Source organism: Buteo buteo, chromosome 6 (assembly GCF_964188355.1).
Source record: "Buteo buteo chromosome 6, bButBut1.hap1.1, whole genome shotgun sequence".
In the NCBI taxonomy this organism is placed as follows: domain Eukaryota; kingdom Metazoa; phylum Chordata; class Aves; order Accipitriformes; family Accipitridae; genus Buteo; species Buteo buteo.
This window is the reverse complement of record NC_134176.1, coordinates 14,627,144-14,639,686: the sequence shown is the minus strand read 5'-3', so window position 1 is coordinate 14,639,686 and position 12,543 is coordinate 14,627,144. Positions and strand designations below refer to the sequence as shown.

At 42.7% G+C, this 12,543-nt stretch overlaps 1 protein-coding gene across 3 annotated transcripts in view; it reads right to left on the bottom strand.

The window, feature by feature from the left end:
- CCDC85C (coiled-coil domain containing 85C) overlaps positions 1 to 12,543 on the bottom strand; it is a 114,081-nt gene that overhangs the window by 31,589 nt on the left and 69,949 nt on the right. For 2 of the 3 annotated variants that reach the window (XM_075029871.1, XM_075029872.1), the window contains 2 exons: positions 12,312 to 12,388; positions 2,650 to 2,688 (listed from right to left, as the gene is read on the bottom strand). In XM_075029871.1, the coding sequence (XP_074885972.1) occupies positions 2,650 to 2,688; positions 12,312 to 12,388 (116 nt within the window). The remainder of the gene's footprint in view (positions 1 to 2,649; positions 2,689 to 12,311; positions 12,389 to 12,543) is intronic. The other variant, XM_075029873.1, reaches the window with a different exon arrangement.

The following is a 12,543-nucleotide window of genomic DNA, read 5'->3' as shown; positions in this document are numbered from 1 at the left end:
ACTGTTCTTGGACCAAGGCCCAAGATCTTTGTCAGCCCTGTTAGGAAAGAAATGGACCTAGACATGCCCCTCCTGGCAGGGAAGGGAGTTTTGCCTACTCGTATCAGAAAAGAATAGGACCAACAAATCAGGTTTTTAGTAAAAATGAACTGCAAACCCAACTTTTTCTCTGTCTAGAAAACAGAAGCAATTTGACCATTAACATGGGTGGAAAGTGGTAAGTATTTTCCATAAAAAATAAGTTATTGTTTTAAATACTTTAGATAGAAATTAAAGTCTTGGTGTTTACCAAAGCCTAAAATTACATTTAAAAAAAAATCAGCAAACACTTGTTCCTATCAAAGCTTTCTGTCCTGCTAGCAGGGAGAAGAAATGGTGGCCTCTGACTTTTTGACCTGATGTGCTGAGTGATTCAATTTGAAAATAACACAAATAACACAAGATGATGGATGGTGTTTATGGTATTTTAAGGTCAAAGCACTATGAAGAAACATTCATTTTCCTTCCCGTTTTTGTCCAGTAAAGTCAGATCAGCGCTGTGGCCATGTTGAACCAACTGTGAAGATAAAGTGTTGAAAACTTATAGACAAGTTAGACAAATTATCTTTTCTGTTAACCTTCGGTGTTACTTCTGCTGGAAGGGAGAAAAAAGAAGACAAGGATTTAATTCTGAAGCACTTTGATGTAACAAAATGGACCATTCTTAACAGAAATTAAATACAGAAAGACAGAAATTTACTTGACAGATATTTCTCAGCATTTATGAAAGAGATTAGCAAAAAACCCAGAATGATTTCAATTAGAATTATGTGCTGAAGTGACCGAGGAAAATTAAAAAGCGACACTGTCAGCTTCCAGTAATTCATGAATTAGCATTCAAAACAGGGTTGTTACATAAGTAGCCTTTAATTGAAAACACTATTTTCTCCTTTCGTATAAGCTGTAACAGCCAAAGGCTGAACAGAGGTTAGAAAAAAAAAATTAATCATAAATGATCAGTTTGACCCTGTGCCCTGCAGAAATATTAAAGCCTTTACAAAGGGTCACAGCTTCCCTTCTCCCCACAGTCTGTGGGGTCAGCTTGGAGCAATTCGGGCGTCTACACATGGCATCCCGTGCCTGCAAGTATCCAAGGCACCTGCGGAGGCTTGGCAGACGTGATGAAGAGCTGCTAGAGACCTCCATCCTCTGCCGTGCAGTGGGAGCCAGGAGGGACAGCCCTGGTGGCACCCAAGGACTACGTCTGAGTACCTGCAATGCTGCTCTCTTCTTCACCTCTTTGTAACTCACTTGTAACCTCCTGCATTGTGAAAGCTTCCTCTCCTGGTCCACATGCCATTTAAAAAAAAAAAAACAACAAAAAAAACCCCCACCAATTCGAAGGCCAGGAGTCCTACAAAGCCCCTTTTTGTTTACCTCTGGGGAGTCCCTTTATAAAGGGATGGAAAAATGTGTCCAGAATGAAGAGGAGAATCAAGCATACATGAGTCACCGATTCCCAGAGGACTGTCATTTTGGAGGCTTTATAGTAATCAGCTTCATTTTCCTAGAACGCAGACCCACTGGCACTAAGCTCAAGAGACAGCAGATTACACTCCGCACCACTTAAATGTATTAATATTAGATCTGCTATTCAACATAACTTTAGAAGAAATTATGTATCTTAACATGAAATGCAACTAGATGGAAAGGAATACTGTAAGGAACTCGATATTGGCAATAGAAGACACTCTTATTATAAGACACCAGTTCAGAAGATTTTCTTTGCACAAATGAATATGCCACACCATCACCCAGCCCTCAGAGAGACAAGCAATTTCCATTTTTTAGAGGTTACTCCACTGTTTTACGAAGTACAGGATTTCCTTTAGCTGTCATTTAAATATCAGGGTGAACCTGATCCTTAGCAATAGGGCAAAGGCATCCCATCCTGACCATGCAAGCCCATAAGGATTTGGGCTTGTGATTTGGGTAATTCTCTGTATGAAAAAGTCTATATGAAAAAATGTCATTCTTACTTCATATTCTAGTTTTACCCCATAAATCTTGGATGTTAGATGGAAAACTGCTGAGACCTTAGATTTTGATTATATATATTTGTGAAGAAAAAAAGGAGGAAGGTTTTATTTCAGTCCACTGGGTCAGGCTGCCTTAATCTTTATGGACTCTTGTACTGCCCATTACCCGAATTACTTGCCTGTCACTGTATATATAAATTCTTAAACCTACCAGCAACAACTTTCTAAACCATAATTGTTCCAGTAATTGAAACTGCCTCAATTTTGACACTCAACAACCCATTGTTGGCAACTGGGTAATTAAACGGAAGGTTTAGCTCAAAATCTTTTCCTGTTATTTCCTGCAGCAATTTAGCTAAAAGTACCAACTTCTCTTCAGAGAGGTACATGGCTTTGATTTCAAGTTGGTCAAAACTCAGATATTACTAACCAATGTCTTTTGCACAAGTACAGGAGGGAAATAAAAAATAACTAGGGGCATATTTAATACATTCAGACGATTAAAAAATGGAAATCGCCAACATTAGCATGTGAAAGAACAAGCAATCAGAGCCCCAAACAACCAGCAGCAATATTAAAAGGCAGCCCCCAGATCCAAGAAGCTGTTTGTGGATGCATTAGCTCTCTCTACCTTACTGAAATTTCGTGGCAAGCTGTTGCAGTCAGCCAGCTAGAAGGGAACAGAAGAACGTTACACATTTGGAAACTTAACAGGAAAAAGTTATTTTATCATCTTGGAAAAAACTCTATCTTTACCACAGATGACCAAAATAAGCTGGTCTTACATGCAGCACTTGACAAGATAATATTATTATTTGAACTCCAACCCCTTTTCCCATAGTAATGAATAAAGTCTGGCAGAACCCATTATTACCTCCACAAACGTTAACATCTTTCTATGCTGATTTAGAGCATGGTGACCCCACAAACAGTTGATAAAGCTTGATCACCTTACTCTTCTTCACAACCACAGATATTTTACCATACCCACAGAGTTCAATGGCACTATCAGAACATACCACTCTGTAAGAACAACCTGGCTTGATATATCCTTACTAAGTCCAGCAGAGCAGCGATATTTTGCCAAGGTAAAGCAAAGCACAAACACATCTTAAATAATGTGAAGGAGGTGCTGCAAAGCACCTGCCTTGTGCAGCTCTCACACAGACACCAGGGCAATGGCCCCAGTTTCTGGTGACCCCAGCACCACACGTGAGTGGCCCTTTCAGGCAGCCTTGTGCCCCAGCAAACATCCCCTACCACACGACCTTGCACAAAGATTTCCTCCTTATCTCATTAATCCGTGTTTTAGGGACTCATGCACCAGGAAGTTGAGGGATGGGCAATTTCACTGTGTGAAGCTAGCAAATAATTGAATTAAGGTTCAGTAATTGCAGTTATCACTACAAGACATATTCAAGCAAAAATAAGCTCAGCAAAGCACATATCTGACTTTAAGTATATGTGAAGAGTCCCATTAGCTTCAACAGCTTTTATCAGGCAAGCTGGAAATTACACACATGAGAGTGCAATAAAAAAATCAACGTATTTGATTTTGAAAGAACTCTGCAAATAAGAAAAAAAATTAAGGGATGAGATTAAAACTATTTAACATCTTCCATGTCATGTAATAATATGAGCTTTCTGTAACAGGAGAGATTAAATTCTTTTACACTGGTTCATATCCCTGTCGTACATGCGGCATATCCAGGGATCATTCCTTAGACTGGTGACAAAGGCTTTAGAGGATGATGGTCTGCCAAGACACCTACTCTGCCAATTCCCTCTCCAGTATTCAGCCAGCAGGTCACAAGTGCAACCTCAGCCAGTTTCGTCAGTAAAGCCATTTTCAGTTGTTCATGTGGAATTGGAAATGGTAAAGACACTGAGAACAAGGTGCACAGCCCTTGTACAGCAGCACAGAAGGGAGCTGTAAGGATGTATTTGGACGTTGTGCCATGGCTGGATCTCAGCCATTTGAAAAACACAACGCAGGAATGAACATCCCCACTTCTGCCTATGCTCTGACTTCCCCCTCACATCACGAGCTGCATTCATACAAGCTGGAGGGGCAAAGCAGCACATTTCATCTGGTTGCAATGGTGACAACTGGAATTTTCTATTGTCAGGGGAGCTAACACTTTGGGACAGGCTTCATAAATAGCAGGAGACAGTCAGTAAGAGGCTTAGCAGATTTTGCCATGTAAAACCACTCTTGGAAAAATATTTTTATTAGTATCTCAGTGGGGCACAGGCAATAAAAGCAGTGCAAGTTTCAAACCCCTCCATTCTCTGTAGCAACTGAGGTAGGGAACTTTAGTACACTGTTAATATTCAAGAGTGTATGCATTTTCTTCCTCTTGTTTTAGATCAGCAGAGAAAGATCAACCCTGTAACTCATGGGAGACTCAGATAATCAGCTCAAACCAAATTGCAGTATATAATTATAATCACACAACTGGCAGGCTTTACTCAAGAGAGAATATGAGCTGGCACAGCTGAGATTCAAGCATCACAGCCTATAACCCAAACAGAAATGCAGCTCAATAGTTAACAAAGCCAAATGGAGCTATAAGCACTGACATTTGGTGTAGCCCCAGTCTGGTCTGTGTCTCCTATGCAATAAGTTTAGGAGTCTCAGACTAATGGAGCCCATCCATGGCTCATCAGCACCAAAATCAGTCTCTTCATTAGGGACATGAATGGAGAAGCTAAGGAATGCTGCCCCAGTTCCACCAGGCAAGTAGATGTAGATGTGGATGTAGTATTAAGCACACGAATAAACTCACTGGACCATCCCCTGAAGTCACCTTTCATTTTCTTCTGTCAACTGGACTCCGGGCAACAAGGCCAAAGGGAACCGCCGCACCTACCCCCAAAAGCTCAGCCACAGCAACGCTGCCCGAGCTGCTTTCAAGGCACTCTCCGCATCCCGTAAAACGAGGGAGCTGGGAACGAGGAAGGCAAAGACCTGAATCCCCTTCTCATAAATCAGAACAGGTCCCTTGCAGGCTTTAACTAACGCTGGGACCAAGCTGGCGGAGGGCTCTGCTGGCCTCCTCTCTCTTCTTCTGAACAGTGCTCAGGGCAGGATGGACGCCCAAGCCCCTCTCTCCTGGGAGACGACTCAGGTGTTCAAAGCTCTCTGCTGAACCAGGATTTGAATAGTCGGGAAGACTCAGTTACAACCAGTCTTAATTTTTATGAGATAGTCTGAATATTCTTTAAAAGCCTCCTATAAAGATTCAGATTTGCATTTTTGGCTTCATGAAAAGCAAAACAAAACTGAACATTTTGTCACAAAGCTACAGTTTTGGTTCAAAAGCAATGAATGATTAACATCCTTCCCACGCTTCCCCAAGTTGTTTTCACTGAATTTTTCTTGAGCTGGTCTTGAATTTGGCATTGAACTTATTGCAAAAATCTGGTTTTAAGCCTCTGCAGCTATTGCTTAGTTTCCCCTCGAAACATTTTTCAGTCCTTCTCAGATGGACTGATCACTGACAATCTGTGTACTTCGAACCTCTCTACATGTTACAAAGACACAAAACACTGCTTCATCATAGCCTGATCTAACTGCAATTAAGAGCTTTTTCCCTGACCCTGTGTTCATATACAGAAAAAAGTGGAATCTAGTGAAATTATTACAAAGCCGGTTAAGCACAGGATATGACTAAACCCACATTTCACAGCTGGAGGTTAAACTGAGCCTCATTAAACCCAATGTTCTTGCTTACCCGCAGCAGAAACAAATGGGGCATGGCAGAGATTTGTGTGTGCGCCTTTCTGACACTCACACTCTTACATAGAAATTCAGCTCCAGTCCTTCAAAAATTTTGAGTTAAGTTGCAAGAAATTATATGATCATCTCAAATTCCTATAATTCAATAAACACTGTGTTTCTGTCTATCTGCTATTTGACTTCTGGTTTCAGAACTTCTTGAATTATACTTCCTAGGTTTTTGGGGAACTCTATTTGTACATTCCAGGTGGCATTCTCATAAACTCCCTTGATTCCACAGGTGACAACCCCCAGAACACACAGTGCACCATCCAGCTTTCATTGCAAGTTGCAAAAGCTCATTTCTGTCATTGATCCTGCTTTTTAGACATGCTCCTACCTATGAATGGGAGGTGAATACCAAGAGGATATTTATTTTGGTAGGTAGCAGCCCAAGACCCTTATGTCCCAAGTCAACAGAAGGAATTCCATTGTCTTAAAGGGCTTGAAAGTATTTTGGATGCAAGCCTGAGACCTCTTTGCACTGCTCTTACAAAACTGTACATCTCTTATTTGCAAGTAAAAAACCATTTTATTTAATAATTACATATTGTTTACTTAAATGTCAGGTCCATTTATTTCATAGAAAATTGGTCAGATCAGTCCTGTCATTATAATTCATAAAAGAATGAGGTGAAATGAAACACACTTGGACATAGATTGGTTTTGTATGCTGTGTTTTCTTAAAGCTTCTGCTGTCACAGCTAAGGAAGCTACATTTGGTGGATTCTGTTAACATTTTTTGCATTTACGCATGTAAGCAATGCAATGCAATTACAGGCCTAAATCAAAGTTTGGAGAGTGGTCTCAGGAAAGGTCTCACAAAAGGTCTCATCAGAGGAGGTCTCATAAAAATCTGGTTCTGCGTGAGCTGTACTGCAAAATGCATGGAGTCCTGTAGAGAGTCTCACCATTGACTTGAAAGAAATATTTGGATGAGGCCCCAAATACGCATCTCCTTTTTGATTAGTGAAAATTAATATGCAGCTAAACATTTAAACAGCACATAAAAATGGTAATATAGTAACCTAGGGCATGTCCCCTTCAGTATTCTGAATTTAAATGGAGACCAAATGCACTGGAAAGCTTTCATGTCTGAATTGCTCTCTATTACAAAAAAATCCAATTTCCCTCGTGAGACCTTAAATTAAAGCAATTACACCTATCCCCTTCACACACAAACAGTAGGTAGACTTTGGGGAAATAAGACAGGTTTGTAATTTTGTTCCACTCGTGGTGAGCATGGGCAATGCTCCTGGTGCAAGCCATGGCCTCACAAGAGAACTCCGGAGCCACACTACAAGGAGAGGCCCAAACATGAAGACCCTATAGCAACTCTGAGAGTCAAGGGGCAACTCCACAAGCAGGAACTGTTAATGGCACACTTGGCACAAAAGCAACTGATAATAAAACAAGAGGAAATTGCACTCCAACTCTCCTGGAGCCAGCCAGCACATTGTGGGCAATTTCTTTTTTTCCTCCATCCTCTGCTCTTCAGGAAGAGATCAAGATCTCCACTGAACGGCATTTACATCTTTGTTCTTTGCAGTACTAACAACTCTCAGGCTCTCTTCAGTCCTGGGATCCATTTTTTTCTCCCCTCATTTTCAGAACAATGTGCTAGAAACTGCCTGCTGAGTGTATGTTTGTGCCAAGTTCCCATTTGGCTAAGAAGAACTGAGGCAGCCTGTAGATGTCCCTACCATGGAATCTCCTAGCTCAAAAACCTCAGCTCTGTTTTAATAGCAGTGTTTACAGGCATTATTCACTGTCATTTTACTATCTGTACAGCTGCAGCCTTCTTTTAATTCAGGCCAAGCATGCAATTTCTTAAAAATAACACTAAGCACAGTTTTCAAGATCTTCCAGGGATGCTCTAAAGATCTTCCAAGGATACTCTAAATCCCAGTCAGCTAGCTGGCAGATACTGAAATGCTGTGAAGTGCTGGTAATACTGAAGTCTACTGGCGACTTTAATTAAATACTCCGATGTTCCTCATAAATCCCAAGGGTTGTCCCCTCCCTAGAGAAGAATTTTTTGTATTTCTGCTCTGCACCATGGGACCTGAAATTTTCCCTGTAAGATGCACCAGGACCTCACTGTCAAACATCCAGCTACTCAAAGTCTCGCCTGCCCAACACATCTGCTCTGCTCAAAGCTGGTCTTTTTGAAACAAAGGTGTGTAACATGCCCTGGGCATCTTTGAGTAGGAAAATGCCTCTGGCATTCCTGTTCTGAAGGGAAAAGCCAGACACAGCTCAGCAGAGACTATAAACCAAAACTGACAGCCAGCCTATGGTGCACAGGACTTAGTTATGAGGAGAACAGGGTGATGAGCCCACAAAGCCTATAAAATTCAGTTTTAGTTAAATGTGCCTAATCCTTGCCATTGTACAGAATGAGCTGGAAAATGCAAAATAATGTGAAAGAATGGCCAGAAGTTTGTCACTGTTATTATCTCTAAAATGTATGCATTAGTTATAAAACTAACCAGAATTGACCTTTGGAGCTCCTGAAGATCATAAACATGGGTTTCTGTAATCTCGAAGGGAAAGGGTGTAATTACAAATTCATTTTTAGTTTAAGGGGCAGTGTGAGGTGGCTTTAGGGGTCTATTTTCTGCTTGGATGCTTTCAGCTCAGAGGAACAGAAAGCAAATATGGTCTCCCATCTCAGGGGTTATACCTTAGTAATATGGAAGGTACCCTCATCTAGTCAACCAGGCACCACAAAAGAGAGGTTAACACCAGCTCTCCTGGGCACTCCTGACAATGGCACAGAGGAAAAACAGGACTTCTCCCACGTGATGTCGCATAGATTAATTGCATGCACACAGCAGAACTTAGTGCACTTCTTCCCTAGAGAATTTGAGACTGTAAAAGTGATGCCTGTGAAGCTCTCCAAAGCCAACAACCACCAACATTCCTCAGAGCTTATGTTCACCTTTACACCTCGACTAAAACTTCCAGAAACCAGCTACACTTGTGAGAAAGGCTGACACCATCAACCCCAGGACACTGAGGTCCCCACCTGCTCTGCGGGGACTCTGCCACTGTGGTTACACCGCAGACACCTACCAGCACCGGTGAGCAGGCATCGAGGGGCCTTTTCTGGTAGTGGCGTTCGCTACAGCATCTCCCCTACCAATATAAACCAGGGCAACAAAAGCTGTGTGTTGTCAGAATTGCTGCCAGGGATTTTGCGAGCACAGCGATGCCATCCAAGAGCATGACTTTCTAGTTAACAAGGCCATGCCAGTAAAACATTACAGCGTAAACCTGAGTCAAAGAAAGGTATAAAACGGAGCCGTTTCTCCTCAGAGAAGGGAGAATGGGAAGAGCAATGATTACTGATGGGTTAGCAATGTCAGAAGCAGCTCATTTCCCAACTGGAAATACCCATCACCTTCCCTAGAAAGCAAAAGAAGTCAAAACAAAAAATCCATATACATCTATCAGAAATTACATCCACTTCTCCACTCACTTTCCTCCCACTGCAAAGTGTGGCTCATGAGATGGTACTTCTTGATCTCCCAAGGGGAGAAAAAGCTCTCTCCATTAATCTGTTCAAATGAGTCACCAGAAGAAGAGACAGAAGTGTGAATCGCAGCACACCTGCGCTGCAGGTAACACGTGCAGTGCAGAGCAGCCGCCTCGGCACAGGCTGGGGAGCTCTCGCCTCTCCCACTGAGATTTTCTTCCAAAGTGCTTATGGAGAAAGATGTGGGGAAGCAGGAGAAAACGTGCAGGCTGGGGACACCTGCACCAACTTAATTGCATGCCTGAAGGTGGTACAAAGACATCACCTCTCAGCACAGCTTCACACCCCAGACGTCGAAGAAGATAAAGCAACAAATCTTGCTCAGGATGTACCAGCTAGCAAAGGGGCATTGTGTCACCGGCCACTGTAATATAAATCCTCCCGTAAAGCTTGCAATATCATTTGCAGCACCGGCCTTCTCGGGTTTCTCTGGTTGAAGCACTATTTCAGCTCTATGTTTAGCACTTGGAGACAAGCCAGGAAGACTTCCATAACCGCCACTGATTTGTTAATCCCTTAATGCACAGGCACTGTTTGTTACTTAGGACGTCAGGTTTCATCGCTCCTCAGCACGCCGGTGATAGAACTTCTTGACACCAGACTGCAAATATTATTGCAATGTCAATACTCCCAGGGAGAAAGCCAAGCCAAGTTAAAATGTGACTTTGGTGTTGACAAGCCAGTTTGGCATTGCAGAGTTCAAATGGCCAGGATCACCTGGCAACTTTAAAAACAGTAGAAAGTTTGCCAGGATCCTTTTTGACTAGAGTCTTATCCCGAGATCTGCATGGTAACAGCTAAACGCTTTCCAATCAGATGAAGCGAGTAAGAATACAGTAAGTGGATTACAGTTTTCTGGGAAAGTCCTGGGAGCAACGTGTACACATGCATGTGAGTTTGCGCCTATACAGATTTTCCTCATCTTTCTCATTGAAAGAGAAAAAAATCCAAATCTAGGTTTGCAGCGTGACAGATTTGGAGGCGATGCGGCTCGGTATTGCCAGGGAGTCGGCCCAGACCATGGCAGCTTCAGCACTTCTCCTGTTGCCCTAAGGAGAGCTGTCTCCCTGCTTAGGATAAAAAGAGGCATCTCCTGAGCGTGATCTAAAATAGGTCGGATCCTGATCTTTTTGGAGGGCCATTAAGACATCACACAGGGGCCGCACAGAACGTCACAGCCAGGCTGGCATCAGTGCCTGCTGCTGCCGGGGAGGCGGCTGGCCCTCTCCAGAGCACAGAGCTGTTTTAAGATCATTCCCCTCCCTCCTGGATTCAAACATTTGTAGTGACACAGCCTGAAAGGTGAGGACACCTGAGGACAGTCGTGCGCGTGAAGGAAAAGGCACAGCCTTCCCACCCAGGACGGGACGAAGCTGCAGGGCTGATGCGCGGGGCTGCTTCAGCCTCACACGCCCCAACACTAACGGGGCTTCACCCTCCCCACGCAATAAGCCCAGGCAGCTATTCAGCCCCTATTAATTTACCACCCATTAATTACCAACCACTCTTTTCTGACCTCGTAAGGCAGATCCGATGGAGCAACGTACTCGGCTGCGGCAGGACAAAGCTGGGCCAAGGGCACATTGAGCCTGTCCCCGAATCCATGCGCATCCCAACTGCCTACGCACAGCCCATCTGCTTATCAATAGCTCCAATTAAATAGACTCGGGGTTTCGACCGCCACCAGCTCACTCACGGGGTGGGAGAAAGACGGAGTTAAAATTAAATTAGCAATTGATTAATACATGAAGCCACTCAGTAGCTGTTAGGTTGAGCACTCTTTGGGGGTTTTAACCCTTCGATGCCCTGTGAGCTTTGCTTCATGGCTAGCAATGCCAATGAGTACACTGGAAATTTGGAGTAATCTGCAAAAACAGCTCACCATCAGGATGAAATGTGTATTTCAGTAAAAATAAGAACTGACAAAATTATTTTATTGAAATTTCAGTAAGCATAGAGCCTTTTCTCTTTTTGTTTTTTTTTTTAACAGGGATGTTTTAGTCACATGTGGTCCTGGAGCAGTCTATTTTCAGACTTGGTGAAATGCAAAGAACAGCACAACATAAACTGGCAAAAAAGGTATTTAAAAAAAAATAATTAGGAGGGTGTTTTTATTTCCAGTCCTTATAATTGGAAAGAATCTGGAACAAAATGACTATGAAACTCAGTGCTTGAAGTAAGAAGCAAAGTATAGAAAAAAACCTTTAAAATGCCAGGGAGGTAGAACATACAACAGTGAAAAAGGATGCAAAGAACAAGAGAAAAAGGGTAACTCTTCCAATGGTTTAAATAGACAGTGTTTCACTGAATTCAGCAAAGCTGCCCCTGTTTACACCAAGTGCTGCATTTTACAGGGGATCCAGGGGACATATCAGACAGAATGACTGTTTTCTTCCTGCTGCTTGACATTGCTATATACGGATAGGTAAGCACCAGGAGTGATCAAAAGCTCAGTGGCACATGGAGTAGACTTTGAAGGGCAGATGCAAGCAAAAAGTGCCAGTTTAGAGAAGTCTGTTCAGTTTTAAGCAAGATCTCAAATAAAAGCTGGGAGCCAGCACTGCACAAAACTATTCCCAAGGCTGTCCTTTGACTACAGCCTCCTCTTTCAACAAGATAAAAGTCAGTGTAAACGGGCAAGCAAGACAAAATCCTACAGCAAGGGCACAGGCAGCGCCGGATCCTCGCAGCATCCCCGAGAGCAGTGGTGGATCAAGGTGTTCTGTAGGGAGGTGTTAATGCATTTCTGAAACACACACAGACACTAACAAAGGATTTACTTTTTTTTTTTTTTTAACAAAAGGAAACCAAATTCTGTCAGTGGGGGGTTGATATAAAAAGACCATTATGCTCTTCCCTGGTAGGATGTCCACCAAAAGCCCTTGTGCATTCAAGTGGGCAGTCAGACACAACTATATGGAAACAGGAGAACCAAGCCACATTAATATCTATTAGGCAATAAAAAACCTACCTGGGAAAGCAGCTTGTTGTCATCCTCCAGCAGTTTCACTTTTGTTTCAAGTTGCCTGATATAGTTGGAAGATGAATCTTTAGGAAAAGAGAAAAAATACGTTTAAGCTTCTTGTGTTACAGGCAAGTACCATCAGACAGCAATATGTTTTCCCACTCTGTGGAAGGCAAGCTTGGGGAAGACCTAATGAATAAAACCCCAAGTGTACAGGGTGAGGAGGGGATTCTGCCAA